This window comes from Pseudorasbora parva, chromosome 9 (genome assembly GCF_024679245.1).
Source record: "Pseudorasbora parva isolate DD20220531a chromosome 9, ASM2467924v1, whole genome shotgun sequence".
Classification (NCBI taxonomy): domain Eukaryota; kingdom Metazoa; phylum Chordata; class Actinopteri; order Cypriniformes; family Gobionidae; genus Pseudorasbora; species Pseudorasbora parva.
This window is the reverse complement of record NC_090180.1, coordinates 21,818,469-21,838,895: the sequence shown is the minus strand read 5'-3', so window position 1 is coordinate 21,838,895 and position 20,427 is coordinate 21,818,469. Positions and strand designations below refer to the sequence as shown.

The window sequence follows — 20,427 nt, the reverse complement described above, 5'->3', positions numbered from 1 at the left end:
GGAATGAATGCTCTCTGCACATGGTATAAGTTCATAAAATACTATAACTTCAAACCCAGTAAACCCCAGCCTCAGCCCATTCATTAGTACCGGTGCTTGGGAAGAAACCTATACATGGAAGCTTGACAAAAATGCTTATTTAAAAAAAAAAACGTCAGACTGATTTAGAGGTTTTTGCATATGAAGTTTTCATATTATTATAACTATTATTAATAGCTTATACATAAATACTTATATTTAGCATATTTGTAGCCTATATGCATAGCCTGCAACAGACATTTGCAAACAATACAATAATTCACTGCTTATCGAATAAACTGGACAACAAAAGAGCCCGAGACCCTCACGACTTCAGAATGATTAATCCAATTGGCCTCCTCCAATACCTGATCAGTTCACAATACAATGTATATTCTGCCTGAATGAATTATCATCTGTTCAAAGCGGAGCACTCAGTAGTGCCCATTGCCCGCTGGGTGTTTGTGTAGGATCCTTTACAATCCTAAATGATGCCCCATCGTCTTCGATGAACTAATTAGCAACGAGCCCAATTTGCATAGCCAAAGTTCAACATCAAGAGTGATTTCATCATTCTGTTTTCGTGATTGCCTTCACGGTATAATCTAAATCATTTTCCATAAAACACAATTAAAAACAGAACTATAGCATATTATTTTATAGCGCTAACTGCAGACTAGGCTTAGCTTAGACTACTGTTACTGACTTTAAACATTTAGGATCAATCTTGACGGAAAAAAAAATTAGATGACTAACTTTTAAGAGTATACTCTTAAAAGTTAGTCTTCTATTTTTTTCTTCTTCAAGATTTATCCTAACTGTTTAAAGTCAACGCAAAATCGGTTTAATTTGAATCGGAAAAGCTTGTTGGTAAAATGTCTTTAAATAAGGTTTGAATAGGTTTAAATTAAGATTTTAGGGATTTGTTCTGCTCGCTCACATTTACAGACTGTATTCTATATAGGATAGGCATATATGTTTGGCAGTATATGCCCAATTAAAAAAAGAGAGATATAGAAAAATAACTGCTATAAATTAGCCTACACCTATATTTCAATTTATGAACTGCTTATAAATTATTGATTAAAATCACTATTTCAACCAACTTTTGTATTTATCTTTCAAATTAATTTTATTGTAAAAAAAAAAAAAAAAAAAAAAAAAAAAAAGGATAGGCTATTTTTCTTGTCCTAAATAATCCACTGACGCAATTAAACACGTGCCTTCCCTTTGTGAAAAGTAGTCAGATTTATAAGACTTGCATTTTCCATTCGACATCAAGGACATGAAAACTAAGCAAGGTGGAAAGTGAAGCGCAGCACCCCTATCGAGCAGATGTGTTTGCTCAAGCTGGAGTCCAATCAGAGGCTCGGAGCGCAGGAGGCGCCTCCTCTCTTAAACATCGTCACGAGTGAACAGAGAACTTTCATTCCTAATAGTTCTCCAAGTCCTGCGACCACAGAACCGCTGGATCCTGCGAACACCAACTTATGGCAAACCACCAATAGGTCAGTGCTGATTATTTTCTTCCCAAATACTCGCGTCTTGATAATAAATGTCTTTCCCAGCTCTTGACTTGGTACTGAGTTCGGTGCCAACTGAGAAGAGTCTAAATCATTTTGGGATTTTTTGTTTTGTTTTGTTTTTTTACCCTGCCTCTCTCTCTTATCTGTTGTGGGTCTTATCAAGTGGTTATCTCTTTTCTGCAAAGACATATTACGTTTTGTTTCCTATCTGTTACGTTGTGCGGTTTTTTTTTGGTAATTATGATGAGGCTACATCAAGAGGGAGGACGGACTCACGACACGGATGGATTCAGATCTTCAGTGTAAAGCCCTGTATGGGGTGTGTATGCGCGCGCGCATGTGTTTTCTTGGAATTTGGCGAAGTTGAGTTCAGTCACTCATGTCAAGCTGCTCAACTTTTAGACTTTTAGAACACTACAAGATGGCACAATAAAATGATTTGAGTAAGTTTGTAGCTGCACCACTGCGCGCTTTCTGAAGTGAAACTGTCTCCGCGGTGAAAGAAAAAGTGAACATAATTTCATTTCTCATATTTTAAGTTCTAAATCGCAATAAACATTTAGAGGAAATTCAACAGTTGGATATGGTTATTATCCTATGCTTTGTGCTCCTCTTAAATTATCAATGGCATTTTAGGGATATATGTATTTAGTGTAGGCTATCGCGTATCTAGTGTAGGCTGTCGCGTAAATAACTCCAACACGATTTATTATGCTCTATTTCCCAACATTTATATGTTCTCATTTTCAGTGCACCTTGCGTCTCCATTTTCCACACACTGTGAGATATAAAAGGGATCCTGGATGGACCTGGGTGATAACAGCTGGTCCATGGTCAAGCGCGAAGTGTCCAGCAGCAGCCCAGGGTCTCCGGCTGAGCAGAGCTACCTGAACACTGACCGGAGGGACCGGCTGAGATCCCCGACGCCGACGCACCTGGACGCGGTGGGAACCCGTCGCGGCGAGGCCAGGCCCCTACACTCCTACGTTCACTTTGGGCATCCCAACAACGCCCTGCCCCATTCTGACGACGTTACACTCTTCACGGATTTAGACCAGGGCAACAAACTCATCATCTCAGGTGGACACACCAGGGAGACGCATAAGGGAGGCCTAATTGTGGACCCTACCGACATGTATCAGACCCTGGCCATCGCCGCGGCCCAGAGCCAGGCCGGTTATAACGACTCGCCATCGGCCAGTTACATGCACTCCAACCCCAATTCTCCCGTTTATGTGCCGACGTCTCGCGTTGGAACGATGATACCGAGTTTGTCCTACCTACAACCCAGCGTGTCATCCCAACCGAGCCACGGTGTAAGCAGTCATTCTGTCTGGTCACAGCCCGCGCCAGAGAGCCCGTCCTACAGCACTGGAAGCCCACATACCTCCAACCGTTTCCACTACTCTCCTAGTCCTCCAATGAATAATGGCACAACGAGGGATACCAACTACACTAATCCTCTGAATGTAAACAGCCGAGAGCAGTACCTTTCACGACAAATAAGTGGATCTTACACAAGCCCGTACCCTCCTTATGTTGCGCCGCAGCTCTCACAGATACCGGCGGCGTGGCCAGCGGGGCCCTTCGAGAACTCCATGCTGCATTCCCTGCAGTCAAGAAGCGCACCGCTATCCATCAGGGGACCAAACGGAGGTAAGCTATAGCCATTCATCACATCAAAAGTCCTTTCTGACGGTGAAATTCAAAACCCACATTCCCTCATATTTTAGGCAGTTTGTGAATAATCCAATTGTTATTTTTTTATTTATGCTAATTATTTTACATGTTAAGGCACATGTCATTTCCATTGTAGCTAATATGGCGCCAGTCTCACAAGTATGTTTTTATTTTATTTTTTAGAAATAAATAACACATTAACGTTTTGTGACGGGCCTAGTTAAATCACATGTCTTATATAATGCCAGTACTTGTTATTTTACATTACATTATGGAAGCATTTATAGCCTCTTTGGCGACACGTGAAAATGCAAGCTCGGATTAATTTTTGGAATATAACTTGTGTCATTACAGAAACGTTTGAAACCTTTTAGTGGCTACTTGTGTGTAAAAAGAATAACTTTAATTAAGACATCCCAAACTTCTGTGGACGTTCAAGCTTTATAATTAGGGAAAATTTTCAAAAGTAAAATTTGAATTCTAAAAAATATTTTAGAATAAAATGGAATGGACCAATGTATTAATTCTAACGTTTCTAATAACAAAGTGATAAAACAAAACAGACAGATAAATGTGTAGTCTAATGTAGCAATGTTGGCTACAGAGTTTTAAATAATTCTAACAAAATATTTATTAACGAAGTTCACAATTTGCAGCCCATGGCATATTTTAGTAACAAGTGTGTGTGTGTGTGTGTGTGTGTGTGTGTGTGTGTGTGTGTGTGTGTGTGTGTGCGTGTGCGTGTGTGTGTGTGTGTGTGTGTGTGTGTGTGTGTGTGTGTGTGTATGTGTGTTAATTTACACGTTAATTTAATTAATTGCAATTAGAATAAAACATTTGTAGGTAGCCTATACAAGCTGCAAAATAAGTATATACAAAATATACAAGCTGCTCCGAAAATAAAGTTCCTGATTTCGTGAATGTGTAAATTTGGACATCAGTTAAAACCAATAGTCACACCTGTCATTAATGCTATTAGTCTGTTGCAATGTGTCAAGTCTGCGCAATTCATTGAAGGTGATGGTGAATGTGATGTTGACTGACGGGCGACTGTCTGTGTCTCAGATTTGCTGGAGGACATGGTGGAGAGCCGCGAGTGCGTCAACTGCGGCTCCATTTCCACCCCGCTGTGGAGACGCGACGGCACGGGTCACTTTCTCTGTAACGCCTGCGGTCTGTACAGCAAAATGAATGGACTCAGCCGACCATTAATTAAACCTCAGAAGCGTATGGTGAGCATCGACTTGATGAGCTACTTAACCACTCAATTTCCTGCCTATTTATTTTAAACAATAGCCAGAGGTTATCTGGAAACATCTTCACAGGTCTACTCCCATAATAAACGCTATTTTTATTGGCCAGACAAGTTTGCAGGCATTAAACGTTAATTGTTTAAGGCTACAAAAAGACTGTGCAAATGCTCTTACATTTAAAATGCATTTGTAGCCTAATATTTGTGTAATCGAAGCAATTTTTCATTTTAGTTGTTAATGTAATGCAATTTGCATTATACAAGTATAAAGGGTGAAATAATGCGTTATATCTAGAAATATTGATCAGGAGAAATGAACAACATACCCCAAAAGTATTTAATTTGACCACTTTAGATTAATAAATATGAGAGGCTTGATTTATTGTTATCAGTTAATGACTTGGATCATTGATTTTGTCTCCAGTCGTCTTCAAGGCGGATCGGCCTGTCATGCGCAAACTGCCAGACGAGCACGACGACACTGTGGCGCAGAAACGCAGACGGCGAGCCCGTGTGCAACGCCTGCGGACTTTACACAAAGTTACATGGGGTATGATATTATAGAAATTCCGTCTTAACGAGTTTGGATACAATTGAAATAAAACAATTTGATACAATTAAAATAAACGCGAAAAAAAAAAAAAAAAAAAAATCGGTAGTTCAAACGTGGCAGCCAATTACAATCTGGTTTCATGTTTTTTTTAGGTGCCCAGGCCCCTTGCCATGAAGAAAGAAGGTATTCAGACAAGGAAAAGAAAACCAAAAACCTTGAACAAATCAAAGGGATCATCTGGTATGTTAAATAATCATTTAATTTAGCATGATTCCACTGTGGTCAAGTGCAGGTCAACTAACTTGTTGAAATAATACACAGGAAGTAGTTCTGTTCCCATGACTCCAACATCTTCATCTTCTTCTAATTCAGAGGAGTGCACAAAGAACAGTCCTTCATCATCGCAGGTGCCCGTAACATCAGTAAGTTAAAGCACCCTTATTTTTTTTACATTTGAAGGGCTGCATTTGTTTAATAAAAATTCAGCATTGAATTGTACCAAACCTTACAGATAAAAAGTAGCAGTAACATTTTATTTCAAAAGTCCATTTTAGACATTCTACTAACTATAAGTAAGTTTGCAACTGCAGCAGCCATTAGAGTATTAGTAGACTGTCTGCTTAAAGGGATAGTTCACCCCAAAATAAAATTAAACTATAAATTGACTCGCCCTTAAGCCATCCTAGGGGTATATGACTGTCTTCTTTAAGACAAACATAAAATATTCTGGCTCTTCTAAGCTTTATAATGGTACCTTCGATTTTTGAAGCCCAAAAAAGTGCATCCATCCATCCTAAAAGTAATCCACACTGCTCTGTGGGGTTAATAAAAGCCTTCTGAAGCGAAGACATTTGTTTGTATATAAAATATCCTTATTTATAACTATAAACTAGGCCTTTATTAAACACATTGCTTCACTTCAGAAGGCCTTTATTAACCCCATGGAGCATGTGGATTACTTTTATGATGGATGGATGCACTTTTTTGGGCTTCAAAATCTAAGGTACCCTTCACTCCGATTATAAAGCTTGAAATCAATATCGATATAATGTTAATACACACAGAATGACTTGAGGGCAAGTAAATAATTGGTTAATTTTCCTTTTTGGTTAAACTAACCTTTTAAAAATCTGTCAAGTCTTTATTTTGATGCCCCACAATAGACATTCTACTGACTATAACTAACTTTGTAAGTACATGTCAACTTTTTCTAATAACCCATAACCTCTTATTCTAGTAACCCTCACACCTAACAGTCTACTAATACTCCAGCGAGTATTCATTGACATGTAGTTTCAAATAAATCAGAGTTAGTAGAAAGTCTAAAGTGGACTATCGAAATATATCGTGGTGTTTGAAAAATGAGTCCTCTTCATTACTCATAAAACTTGCAACATTTTGTTCTTTCAATGCATTATTCAAATAGACCATTTGATTGCAACAACACGGTTCGCCTTGTATTTGTCACGCTGACATTCTCCGGTTTTATCCAGGTCAACTCTTCGACGCTGCTCGGCCAAGTGGATGTTCCAGGCACGACCGGCTCCATGGTGAAGTACCCCGGCCAGGAGAGTCTGTACACGAATGTAGGCCTGACGTCCACAGCTGACGTGGCAACCTCCGTGAGAGGGGACACTTGGTGCCCCATGGCCTTGGCCTAAACCCTGGCATTATGGGATGGGAGCCATTTTCTGTCCTTCAGATCTCTAGAACATCGCTTTTGCGTTGTACTTCAAATCTGGCAGGGTGTGGGGGTTTGTCATCTGTTTTCGGTCTGTGTTCGTGATCTTGAGCAGAGGCCTTATCTGTTCCAAATACTCCAGTTTTTGATTCACCCGTGGAATACTGGACGTCCATGATGGAGATTATCTATGAGGACAACACTTGAGAGAGTCTGCTTTAACATGCCTTTGGTACTTTCAGAGCACACCCTGCACCGTGAATGTTGCTTAGAGGAGTAAGTGGATCAAAAATTAACAAAAAGTAGATTTGTACATATTAATGCTAACGGATACTTCGCCCACCTGGAAAGACGAGGTTGTTGATTGGATTGTGATGATCTGATGAAGGAAAAGAGCGTGAAAAAAGGTTGATCTTTCTGCAACTGGAATTGAAGATAAAGTGTCAAGGTGTTATTGACAAATGCAAACATATTTATGAAGCTACAGTTGTTTAAATAATGCAAATACTATATTTGTCAATAAAGATAATGTCAAATAGAGTAGGACTGAAGCCTTGCCATTCATTTGAAACCTTTTGTCTGTTGCAGTGGACGTTGCTCACTAATCTGCACACCTATGTGAATTTTAAAAGAAAATGAGAAAAAAAAGCTCTTATAAGATTAGATTGAACTGATTTTTGATGGTTTGACACAGGGTATCAAAGATCGTACACGTACGAGTCTTGTTTTGTTCGATTACATCGAGCACTATCAAATTAAAATGGTCTAATCAAGCAAATGCATAGAGAAAATAGATGTAAAACCTACATAGAGAAATCTGAACGGAAATCATCAGGAAAGCATAAAGCATAAATACAATGACCATTATATATCTCTGGTAGAACAAACGGCACTCAGGATTTCTGATGCTCTTTTTTGTTACAACACAAAACTGCAAAAAAGTTGTGCTGCAGTGATTTTGGATGGAAGACTACCTAATGACATTGATGTGAAAATATCAATGCATATTTCTGTAAAAGTTCTTCTTTTTTTTTTTTACTTTCAGTTTGATACACCTCTATGGTCTCTACTTTAGCTGATGAAGGGACAAAGTTCAATCTGCATCTTGCTTTCACAATTTATCGAATGTTTAGAGAGTAATGTGTGCCAGAATCAACCATTACTGAACGTTTCTTGTCCAGTGAGTCGCCATCTAAAGCTCGAACATAATGCGCAATGACAGTAATTAATGAGTTTAATTCGCTGGTGAAAGAGTTCAGTCTCAAGTGGTTTTGTTGTCCGTGATTTACAGCCTCTGATCTGTTAAACAGTTACCCAACTACGTTTCCCCTGTAAACATCATGGCTTTGAAATTGGGGATTAAATGAGCCCCAGAAAACACGATTTCTCTTTACAGCAGCAGAGTGTTTTCATGACATGAAGCTTTTTGTGTCGTGCTGTGTGAACCACACAAGAAATATTTTGCTATCATTGTGATTCGCCACCTTTATAACCTCTAGAATTATTTATTTCTGCAATGTAGTGTGTTTGTTAGAGGTGTTTGTTTATTGTATTTTAATTAACATATTTGTATTTTATGGTTGTATTTTTTGGCATAATTTCAATTGCAAATGATTCTGATTAATATCATCTGGGTTAAACACAGATTTATCATTTTGTTTTTTTAATAGATTTTGAGGTTCAAACCTTCCATTTGTTATGAAAGGTGAACTGCTGGAACCAAATGTAATTTTGATCAATTTAATCAAAATGATTTTCCTTTTTTTATTGTCATCACCAGTCATAAAGCAAATAGAAAATTGTTCTTAACTCTCCCTACTGTTTTCCAGTGTACAGAGTATTGAGAAGGATGTCATTGTTCGTTTTTATTTTTAGATTAGTTCATTAACACTGGAACAATAAATAAGAGCCGTTAATAAAGTGGTTGTTTTTCCCTTCCATTATCCTTCTTTTAATTTAATTAACTATTAATCACTATTGTTTAAAACAACAAAGCATTGATTTTCGAGTCATGTACTCAGTTGTACTCATAGGCCAGATGTTTGCTCATGGGTCATGGATCTTTTTGTTTGTTGGTACACTGAAGCAAATTAAAAACTTGAAGTTTGTATTTCAACAATAGTAACTTTTCACGTATATGTTTATTTATTTTGTTTTGTTTCATTATAATCACCTTAATTTCATTCGTCAAAATGGATTTGGGTCAATATGAACATTATCAACGTCCAAATGAAATATTGTGTGACATGTTAGCGCATGAACATCGCAGATAAAGTGGAAGACTGCTTACACCAGAGCCCAGCCCAAATGAAGTATTGGTTTATGTGAACTCTGACATTTGAATGTGCTGATCTTTGACTCAAGGTTGGACTTTGATTTATGACCGATTGATGACGTCTTGGCTCCAGTAGATTGTTTCTTTTTTGTGCTCCTTGTGAAACAGACGGACGGAGCATGTTTTAGCATGATACGCCATCTTCTTTTGCTAGAAAGCATTGAAATGAATCTCTGTGGAAGACCAGAACCAGTTGTTGTATTGTTTTCTTGTCATGAATGTCTTTTTTTTTTTTTTTTTTGTAGTACATCCAATATAAATGTTCATCCCATTTGTTTGAAATATTTCTTGAAAACACATTTTGTTGTTGTCTAAATCCATAAAACTCTTTTAGAACTGTAGCTTTTTTAGAATGAGTTCCTTTTCCCATATGTTGTTCTTCCTTTAATCTGTTGGACAATTGCAACACTATAACACCAGCCCACACTAGCATTTCCACAGAGCAAAAGTTGCTCTCGCTGCCCTTTTGAACTACATTTGCCCTCTTTGCTTCAGAGAGAAGTACCAGCCACAACATAAGGCTCAATAACTCAGAAACACACGCCATTAATAACAGCTTTGGCACAGCCCAACAGAATTCACTTAGACTGCAGTAACGTCACATTACATTCCAGCTCCCCTCTCCTGTCACCTACCGCTCCAGTGTTGATTAAGATTTATCCTGATGCATTCTGGTTATCTGCCCAGGGTGTATGACATACCGCTATGAGGTTTTTTGGGGGCTGGGATCTGTGAAGGATTTCAGCAAATTCTTCTCTTTGTGATTGAGGGCGGGGAGTGGCAATCTTTGCCAAGATGCTCCATGCAAGCACAGGTCTAGTGGTACAAGGTGGTATTGCATAGATTATCTGTTATTTTTATTTTATTTTTTCATGGTGTGGGCAACAGGAGAGGTGAGACCCAGTGCCAGAAAACTGCACTGCAAAACAAACTTTTCCCCAAATACGTTTTCAAGTAAAATATACAAAAAAGAAACAAAAAATACTGAAGCAACAATGCTTAAGACTTGTTTCACCAGCAAGTATCTCCTTCAAGTATTTTTTTTTACTACACTTTTTAAAACAAGTTAAAGTGAAAAGGCTGCCACTGCACCTAATATACACAAGATAAGGCATTATATGAGAACTAATGTCAAAACAATATCCTGTTTGCCCCCCTTTCGTCGAGGCTTAGACTCCACTAGACCCCTGAAGGTGTGCTGTGGTATCTGGCACCAATATTTTAGCAGCAGATCCTTTAATACCTGTAAGTTGCGAGGTGGGGCATCCTTGGATCAGACTTTTTTTTTTACATCACTTCCCACAAATGTTTAATTGGATCTGGAGATCTGGAGATATTGGAGGCCAATTCAACACCTTAAAGGTCCCGTTCTTCGCGATTCCATCTTTCAAACTTTAGTTAGTGTGAAATGTTGCTGTTAGAGCATAAACAATACTTACCTGTAAAATTATAAAGCTCAAAGTTCAATGCCAAGCGAGATATTTTATTTAACAGAAGTTCCCTTTCAAAGCCTACAGCGAACGGCCGGTTTGGACTACACCCCTGCACTTCCTGCTGTAATGACGTCACTAGAACCGTTTGTTGACTAACCCTCCGCCCACAAGTACACGCAAAATAGGGGGCGTGGTCTTGTTGCTCTCCCACGTGGAGAAGAGCGTGCATTCGTTAGAGGCGGGATCTTTCCGGGCAAAGTGCGCTAAGCTGCTGTCCAATCACAACACGGGAAGCGCTGGCCCAATCAGAACTCCTTACGTATTTACTTAAGGAAGGACAGAGAAAACAGCGCTGTACAGATAAGTAAATTGTGTGAAAAATACTGTTTTTTACACTGTAAACACAATCAAAGCTTCGAAAACACGTGAAGAACGGGACCTTTAAACTCGTTGTTGTGCTCCTCAAGCCATTCATGAACCATTTTTTCTTTTTTGCAGGGCGCATTATCCTGCTGAAAGAGGCCACAGCCACCAGGGAACACCGTTTCAATGAAAGGGTGTACATGCTCTGCAACAATGCTTAGGTAGGTGTACGTGTCAAAGTAACATCCATATGGATGGCAGGACCCAAGGTTTCCTAGCAGAATATTGGCCAAAGCATCACACTGCCTTGCTGGCTTACCTTCTTCCCATAGTGCACCCTGGTGCCATGTGTTCCCCAGGTATGTTCCCCAGGTAAAATTAAATGTGATTCATTAGAAAAGGCCACCTTTTTCCTTTATTTTACGGTCCGTGGTCCAGTTCAGATGCTGACACCTTTCTATCAGAATAAGCATTACCTTCTTGAGCAATTTGAGCTACAGTAGCTCGTCTGTTTGATCAGACGACAAGCACCAGCATATGCTCCCAAGTGCATCAATGTGCCTTGATCGTCCATGACGCTGTCGCCAGCTCACCCCTGTTCCATCATTGAACCACATTTAATAGACACTGACCACTGCAGACCGGGAACACCCCACAAGAGCTGCAGTTTTGGAAAAGCGCTGACCCAGTCGTCTAGCCATCACAATTTGGCTCTTGTCAAACTCGCTCAAATCCTTATGCTTGCCAATTTATCATGCTTCTAACACATCAACTTTGAGGACAAAATGTTCACTTTCTGCCTAATATATCCCACCCACTAACAAGTGCCGTGATGAAGAGATAATCAGTTTTATTCACTTCACCTGTCAGTGGTCATAATTTATGCCTGATCTGTGTGTAAAGGCTACCTTATATAATAAGCAATGCTACTTCTTAAGGAAATGTATGTAGTTTTAAGAATTTTTAAAATAATTTTACTGGACAGCAAGTCTAAGAGCTCTGTTGTAATGTTTATATGGTAACTTTATTTCGATGATCCGCTAAAGACATTGTAAGTAACTTTGCAACTATGTCAACAAACTCTCATTAGAGTATTAGTATTATTCTCATTAGACTGTTTAGTTAAGATTAGGTGTTAGGGTTCAGGTTAGTACATTGACATGTAGTTACAGTCACAAGTTTATCTGTTGGCGGACCATCAAAGTATCAGCGCAGATATTAAGCAGACCATCAACCAATACTCTCATGAGAGTTAGTTGGCATGTAGTTGTAAAGTTACTTATAGTTCATTAGAAGGTTTAAAGTGCACCGTTGAAATAAAGTGTTAACGTTTATATTCTTTTTAGCAGCTTTTTTTATTCATGGAATGATGCTTGAGACATTTTGCAGGGTTACAATTTGTTTATTCGGTTGAGGTTACCCATACATAAAACTCCAATAAAACCTTTTGGGGAATTACTTAAAAAAGCTGTCCAAACACTAAACAAACAAATAAAGACTTAAGTTTGTTATACTAAAAATTAGTATTGTCAGCTTTACTCAATACGTGTTTTTTTCAGTCAACTTAATATTGCTGAAACACACAAATTAATGTTGCCATAACTGGCCAGGGGATTTGCAAGAGACTGCATTAGGAGTATATTTTGTGATTAAGTGTTATTGTATGTGTTTTTCAGTAAAGGGAAAGATGTTGTTAGTTTGCTCATGTTTAATATTCAACTATGTTGGACATTTAGAGGAGTTTCTGAAATGTTTTTGAATTTTGTGGTTACTATTTTGCAGGATAGTGTTGCCTGTGTTGAATTTATTTTGTTCATACAACTAAATTCTTATTTGAATGAATTACTCAATATAGTTGTGTGGAACTCACTTGGTTTGTCCTGATATGGTACTTTATTTATTGTTGATAATGGGAATATGGTACACTGTAGGTTTTAGCACACACCTTACAGGTGCAACCTAGACAATATCTTCAGTGATGTAACCTGTTAATTGGTTAATGGTAAGTTCACTTATGGTAAAAAAAAAAACTTTAAAAGAACTAATGTGACATTTCAGTGTAAAGGGATATTTCCAGGGTTATGATATTAAGGTTTTACCGGTATGTTACATCTTATGTTGTTAAATAAAGGCGTATGGCACTGTTTTAGTGTGTGTTACCATGATGGTGTGTTGTGTTTGTGTGTTTGTACACCTTCTATATTTACTTGTGATGAACTTTGATTTATCATGCTTTCTCATCACCACCTGTGTTTTTAAGATAGTTGCCAATATATTATAAAGGTAAAAAAAAAAACTTGTTTTTTTTAAGATATTTATTAATATAATATACTTTTATACGTACATATTTGTACTTTTAAGTTGCTTTTATTTAAAAAAATGCAAGGCAGCAACTGTTTATATATATATGTCAACCTATTTCAGCTTAAAACTTAAGTTCAGTTGCTGCCTTACATTTTTTTTACATAAAAGCAACTTAAGAGTACAAGTCATTTCAACTGACTATTTACAATTTACATTAAACTGACATTTGAATTTTGAGTTGAATCTTTTATAGCTTAAATTAAAAAGCTGACATTTTTAAACTTCTTTTGTTGAGTATAATTACCTTAAAACATATGTTGTCATAACCTATTGGTCCTATTACTTTGCAAATTTGTAAACTAACTCATTCCTTTTCAACTACATTTTCTAACTCTCGTTAGAGTATTAGACTTTTTAATATCTGGTATTACTATATGATGATGTTCGTCACCAGACATTCAAACTGACTAGTAACTTTCTCAACTACATGTTAACTTATTACTAACCATAGCCCTAACAGTCTACTAATATTTTGACAGTAAGTTGGCATATAGTTGCAAAGTTAATAATATATAGAAAAATGTCTAAAGTGCATGCTTAAAATAAAGTGATCAAACACCAAAGAATATCTCTTTTCCAACCCACAGCTGAGGACATGTTCTTCACAATACCGAACATGCTCTGAATATTTCTTTGTCTGTGAACTTTGTCTGTGACAGTTGGGACAAGACACTGTATTCCTAATAATAAATACACTAGGATTAATAACAGAGACAGATTACTTAGACAATCACCATCTTTTCAATACTTTTTCGGGATATAAAAATATACTGAAAATATATGGTCCACAGTAAAGCAATAAAATGTGAGTCAGCTTTAAGCGGCACTCACAAAACACATTATTCATTTGTCTTTTGATAGGTCTTTTTTCTACTTGGGGAACCAAATTTGAATTTTATTTAAAACTGAAAATGACATGATTAATTGCACTTTAATCAATTTGCACTTCATGCGGTTATGCAAAAAAAATGGCAGGTATGCAAAATATAATTCTGAAACACACACGTGATAGGCTTCCATCTAAATCAACACTGCATTTCTCTTTAGCTCCACAGCCTGTGGTGTCCAGCACTGAACTCTGTATTTGGACAGTGAGTAAAAGGGTCAGTGTCACCCTCTCCTCTCTGGGGTGGAGTTGAAAGTCCAGCCTGTGCCAGAGTAAACATGGAGGAGGTCTTAGGACTGAGAGCCGAGAGCCCGAGGCTGTTTGAAAATGGGTAAAGAATGGTTTTCCCCTAGGGGGAGTTACCCAGCGGATCTCAGTGAGGCACTGTCTGCGACTACAGCCTCCGGAAGCGATGGGATCACTGACGCAGCCCTTGAGGATTTCTAGTCAAATTCAGCCCAATTTCTAACAGATCTTTCTCTAAACAAACAGGCCAGGCATTCTGAAAAAAGGAAATATGTATAACAAATTTCTTTGACATGGTGGAATCTGTTGGCAGGCTCTAAGTTCACATTTTCTTTAGGGTGATATAAAAATCTCATTTAGGCCACTTCATTTTCAGCAATATTATTGATTCAACTGTACTGGCACTATTGGATGGGAGCCGAGCTGGATGATAACATTACTGTTTTCTCCAGAACTTTCCATAATGGAAACTGTTTTCATTCCATAATTTAATAACTTTACGCAGTTATTGAAATAAACTGAATCCACACTGAACTGATTAGAACTGAATAATGGCTGTTTACTATTGTGTTTTTAGAGCTGCTTTACAGAATTGAAGTCTGTTTCCATCATTGATCATTATTTATCTGTTTAACACTGTAAAGCTGCTTTCAGCAAACCTGTAATGTATAAAGCGCTATATAAATGAAGGCTTGACTTGGCTTAAGGGATAGCTCATGTTTTTAAACCTTGTAGGTGTTTCTTTCTTCCACAAAAGCAGATATTTTGGTCTCTATGTTTTTTAATGGGGTCTAATTTTTGTCTTGTGCTCAGCAAAAGAAAAAGTCGACATGTCATTTTATTGTTTGATTTTAAGGAATGTATTATTATCATAGGCACTGTTAATATTTACTTATTTCCCTTACATTTTCCTTGTTTACTCAACTTTTATAAATAACAGTTATACTTACTGTAAATATAATAAAAAAATGTTTTGAGTTAGCTTAACATTGTTTTCTGAAGAGGTACACATATTCTATTACAAATCTTTTTTAGTCTAGAGATTTTTTTGTCTGTAGAACTCAGTGTCTGAAGTTCAATGGGGAAAAAATGCTATTGGAAATTAGTACTTTAGAAATATTACGTTACATAAACTACTGTAATACTGCCAAAGTCAAACACTGAAAACAGTGTCAACCCAAAAAGCAATTCAAGAAATGTTTTCAAACCGATGTGTACAGCTTTTGACATCGATAAAATCCAATTTCAATCCATCATCATGACAATTATATTTTTTATTAAAATGTATAGTTCACCCAAAAAAATATAAGTATCTCATCATGTATTCCCTTATGTCTCAAACTCGTTTGACTTTCTGTCTTCTGCTCACTGTAAAATTCAACAGTGATTCTAACACTTTTTAGTTAACTTTACTTAACTTAATTTTTAAAATGTTTGTAATTCACTTACTATTCCTTGTTTACTCAGAAAAAAACAAGTTACGATTAACTGATTGGTTTGAGTGCCATTTTGTCATGAAAAATAATAATAAAAATAATACAAAATAAAACTCACCATTATGGGGATCATTATTCCCTTTGGTTGGCCACTTGGAACATTTACGTTATTATAACTCTCTTTCTGATGCAGCAATGCAACAATAAATCACAGTTATTTGGTTTCAAAGGCAGAGAAGTAATACATAAGTTGTTCTGACTGAATCAGTACAAGTTGTTGTACTGACATAAGCTTCTGACTGAATCTAGTTAATGTCTATTCTGAACTATTGTTAAGGATTTAATCAGAAATTAAGATCTTTTAAAATTAACATTTCCCTTTATGTCATATAAAGATCATTTACAATTTTATTGCTGACACTAATGTCATAAACACCTGTAGGACTTTTGAGTTGACATAATCTCTTTATATTTGGAACAATATCTTTCAGTTGATCATGCTTCGGTCACACACAGACTTCAACATTCAGCAAGACACAACAATGGTAACAACTATGGTAACTATACTAAGTCAAGAGTAAATCTAAAGTAAAACATTGAGTGCTCTCTACAGTTCTTTATTAGTTACTATGACTCATGTAAGTGAACTATACTAACTAAACATTTGTTAGCAAAACATACTATTCCTATTTCACTTTATCATTATTTTTTAAGGCAATCAGTTTGCTTTTCAAGTAAGTTAACTAATTTGATTTTACAGTGCAGAATGTAATGTGAATTACATTTTAAAAGGAAAATAATTAGGGTATAAAGTTGAAATAGATTTTCTTGGTAACAAAGTAGCTTGATGAAACACCGTAGAAGGAGATGAGTGGGCGTTTGAAGAAGGCGCAGGAAGCCAAAGCATTAGTTCTGTTTTTGTTTTTGGTGCTCTTCTCCAAATGTGGAATATGAGGAAGTCAAGGGGAAGGGGAATTCGGATTAGCATAGGAAAGCTAGGTGTACTGTGAAACATGAGGGAAGGGCAAAAGTACAGGTCCTTAGTCTTGAAGAGAGCGGAAACCCTTGCATTAGTCATAACTGACAACTGACTCCTGCATGGCCTCCAATAATGATCTGGAGGATATGACACCCGCACTTCCACAAGCTCTGTTTGCGAGGGCAATTGCGTATAGAATTTGTCCCATGAGGGACTGGCTAACCTTCCTGAAAAGCTCTTAATTTTAGAACGACAAACCTTTAATAAAAACATAGCTTTATTTTAACACTTAATTTTGGCATTTACTCTCCCTTTTCAAATGGCACGCCAAAGCATGGGGAAATCCCAACCCAGATTTAATTAAAGTTAAGTTGGTTTAAATGAAAAGAAACCAGTTCATAAAACTCAAAACAATTAAACAATTCAGATTACTTAAAATGGGTCAGTTTTGTGAACTCAAAAAGAAAAATAAAGTTCTAAATAGTCAAAGTTAATTTGGTTGAACTAATTTGTTTAATTTAAGTTTACCCTACTCAAGCCAATTAATTATTTTTAACTTAAGTTTTGCAGTGATTTTCCTCACCAGGGTGTGCATGGTTCAATAAACTGCTGTTAACAAACCCAAACTGCTGTGGTCATTTTTATTCTAAGCAAAATGATAAGTTGCTAACACTATTACCCTTAACTGCTGAGAATATTCATATATATAATGGGTAGATTTTGGACAGTTTATTAAGATAATAGCCATCAATATAGGCATTTTTTAATCTAATGGGGTTTTCAGTTAGTCTTTTGTCATCCCATATGGGAAAAAAAAATAGCCAAAACTTTTTTTTTTTTTTTTTAAATATATGCTAAATAAATGAATGCATGGCTTAAGGAAATATATATTTAAAAATGCAGGTATTTGTTTAAACCTCAAATTATTTTACAAAATATCCTTTAAGCTGCAAGAAAATACATTTCCAATTTAATTTTGTAAAATCAATGCAAAATGTATTTAAAAAAAATAAAAATAATAATATATATATATATATATATATTGGACAATACAAATATATTGATTGAAAATATATTAAAATTGTCAGAAATATACAAATAAATAATAATACAACTTACTAAATATCAAAAATATACATTTGGACAAGCAATATATTATTTGGATTTTTTTCTGTATTTTTGCTTGAAAAAGGTGTCTGAGAAAGCAAGGAACTTCATTGTGTGATTTGACTTGTTTTCTTTGAAGATTGTCTGCTGAAAAGAAAACAGGGGTCCGTTTTTTCCCCCTCAGCAATGTGCCAAACTAGTTAATCTATTTACGAGATTAAGAAAACATAAAAAAGCATGACTCATAGATTACAGTAATTTTTGCCTTGTTTTGAAGAACTTTTAGATTGGTAAAGCACTCACAGTACAGCAGTTTGACAGTCGGAGTGGCTATGTTAGCATTCTCATATAGTGGTCCTCTGTTATTTTCCCAGTTTCCTTTTCACCTTTTTCCCCCTATTTCAGAACCGTGTCTGCGAGCCGCCCCACTAAATCATGAAGCTCATTTAAGTATTTTCTCCGAATACTCCAGACATAATCCAAGTTTTTGCAGGAGTTCACAGCGAGGTCACTGCTATCTCTCCTCTCCCACTAGCTCAACAGTCATCTCACATCCAAGAGGCTTGGAGCTGAGTTCAACACATTGGTCTATGGGAAACTGTGCTCGCCGCCAATTGCAATACTTCCCGGCGTATTTCTGTCAAAGCTCAAGCCTTTTAAAAACAACACAATCACTGAACTCATTGGAGCCCCATTTGAATCAATTACCTATGTGTCAACAAAGCAAATTCTAATCATTCTTAACAGAGGAAAGGGATTGTTGTCGTATGCAAGCCATGCAAGAGCAGCAGAAAATGAGATTAATTAATCAATTGAAATTTGCATTTCATCTTTTCATGTGTGGTCATTAAATACTGGCTACTGTACTAATGATAGCATTTAATCATGATGTTCAATGATGTTGCTCTTCTTCTTTTTTTGGCAATACAATCTTGTCTGTTTTGATAGATGAAATAGTTTCTAACTAATGCCACTACACAGATCAGCACCTTAAGGTTTGTTTTAGTGACTGATGAACCTTTATGATGATTTTTTGGTTAAATCATGACAACTTTCGGAATAGTTTTAGCATGTTGATGATATGACAGTGTTATTGAATTTTGTATTGGCATACTAGATCTGCTACTACTGCTGCTGCTGATGAAGTATGGACTCGCTACTGCCAAAACTAAACAAAACTCTGCTGTGAGCATGTAAGATCTGCTGCAGCTGCATAAATAGACATACATAAAACCCATTGGATCTAGGCAGGGGAGATTTCAGAGGGACTTTGATAGCTGCTGCACAACCATCTTACAGTGAATGTTTAGCAATTTGAATGTTTAGCAAGCAGTTTGGCTGCAGAATAAGCAGAGGCCAATAAACTTGTGCCATGTCGGAAATTATGTGATTGCTAAAAGATTGCATGTAAAGCCTGACACCATCAGTTTTAGGACTGAACGATATATCTTAATTTTGCTCTGCCTTTTTGTGCTAGTTCACCCAAAACGAATAATAATTATGTATTCATACATAATTTACTCCATAGAACAGAAATTAAGATATTTTTAACAAATCAGTTTTTTTTCCAATGATTTTTTATCAATGACCATGTTTGTGTTTTGTTTTTCATTTTTAGGTGAAACTGTGCTTGTTATAGAAGCACTATCTCACAATTGCGAGTTTACATCTCGCAGTTCTAACATTTTTTCTGCGAATTGCAAGATATAAGCTTGCAATTACGAGTTCTACATTCAGAATTGCGTTATAAAGTCAGAATTATGAGATATAAAGTTGCAATTGCGAATTATAAAGTCGCAATTGTGAGTTATAAGGTCTAATTCTGTGGTGTAAATCTCACAATTCTGACTTTATAAATCACAATTGCATGACTTATTTATTTTCGTATCGAGAATCAGTTCCATTTTAGAACCGTGGATCGACAAGCCACACATTTTAATTCTACCTATCGATTCCATATAATGAATTGAGTTCTCTTTCACATCTTCTTGCACTGGAATGGACAAATACACACAAAAGTAAGTCAAAATATACTTGTAACACATAACAGTTGAGTAAGAAAACACGTGTATAAGAATATTGCATGCAGCTCTTAAAGGGACAGCAGCCCAATATAGCGGCTGCCATCTGTGCCATTAAAAGAAAATCACTCACTGATCTTGACTTGAATAACTTTAACTTAAGTAATTTTCATAAGAATGAATCTACAGTATTAGATTAGAGGGATTATTTATTAAAAGAAAACTGTGCAGTTTTATTTTACATTTGATTTTATTGTTCTACTTGATCTTTTTTCAGTATGAACAAAGTTGCTAATATGTTTAGTTTTTCTTATTGCTGACTGTTTACATGACTTTAATAATGTTTGATATTTATATTAATTAGTCTAGTTGTTTTTGCTGTGGAATTTTAGTTAATGTTGTTAATGTTGTTAATGTGTTCTTTAGGCTGCTGAGGATTTTTGCTCAAAATATTCAGCAGCAAATAAATATTTTGCAAAAAGACACAGAATAAATATGTTTGATATTTTACTTTTTTATTGGAATTTAAATTGTGAATTGATAATAT

The 20,427-nt window shown here is 36.3% G+C and overlaps 1 protein-coding gene across 2 annotated transcripts; it reads left to right on the top strand.

Annotated features, from left to right (window-relative positions):
* The first annotated feature begins 1,362 nt into the window (after nucleotides 1-1,362).
* gata6 (GATA binding protein 6) lies at nucleotides 1,363-8,648 on the top strand. 2 transcript variants are annotated; one of them, XM_067454320.1, is made up of 7 exons: nucleotides 1,363-1,526; nucleotides 2,295-3,200; nucleotides 4,290-4,456; nucleotides 4,901-5,026; nucleotides 5,182-5,269; nucleotides 5,351-5,451; nucleotides 6,523-8,648. In XM_067454320.1, exons 2-7 carry the CDS (start codon nucleotides 2,348-2,350, stop codon nucleotides 6,688-6,690), a joined length of 1,503 nt encoding a protein of 500 aa, XP_067310421.1. In that variant the 5' UTR covers nucleotides 1,363-1,526; nucleotides 2,295-2,347; the 3' UTR covers nucleotides 6,691-8,648. The 2 variants fall into 2 exon arrangements, with proteins under 2 accessions (XP_067310421.1, XP_067310422.1); XM_067454321.1 differs by lacking the exon at nucleotides 1,363-1,526 and adding an exon at nucleotides 1,673-1,987.
* Nucleotides 8,649-20,427: the final 11,779 nt, after the last annotated feature.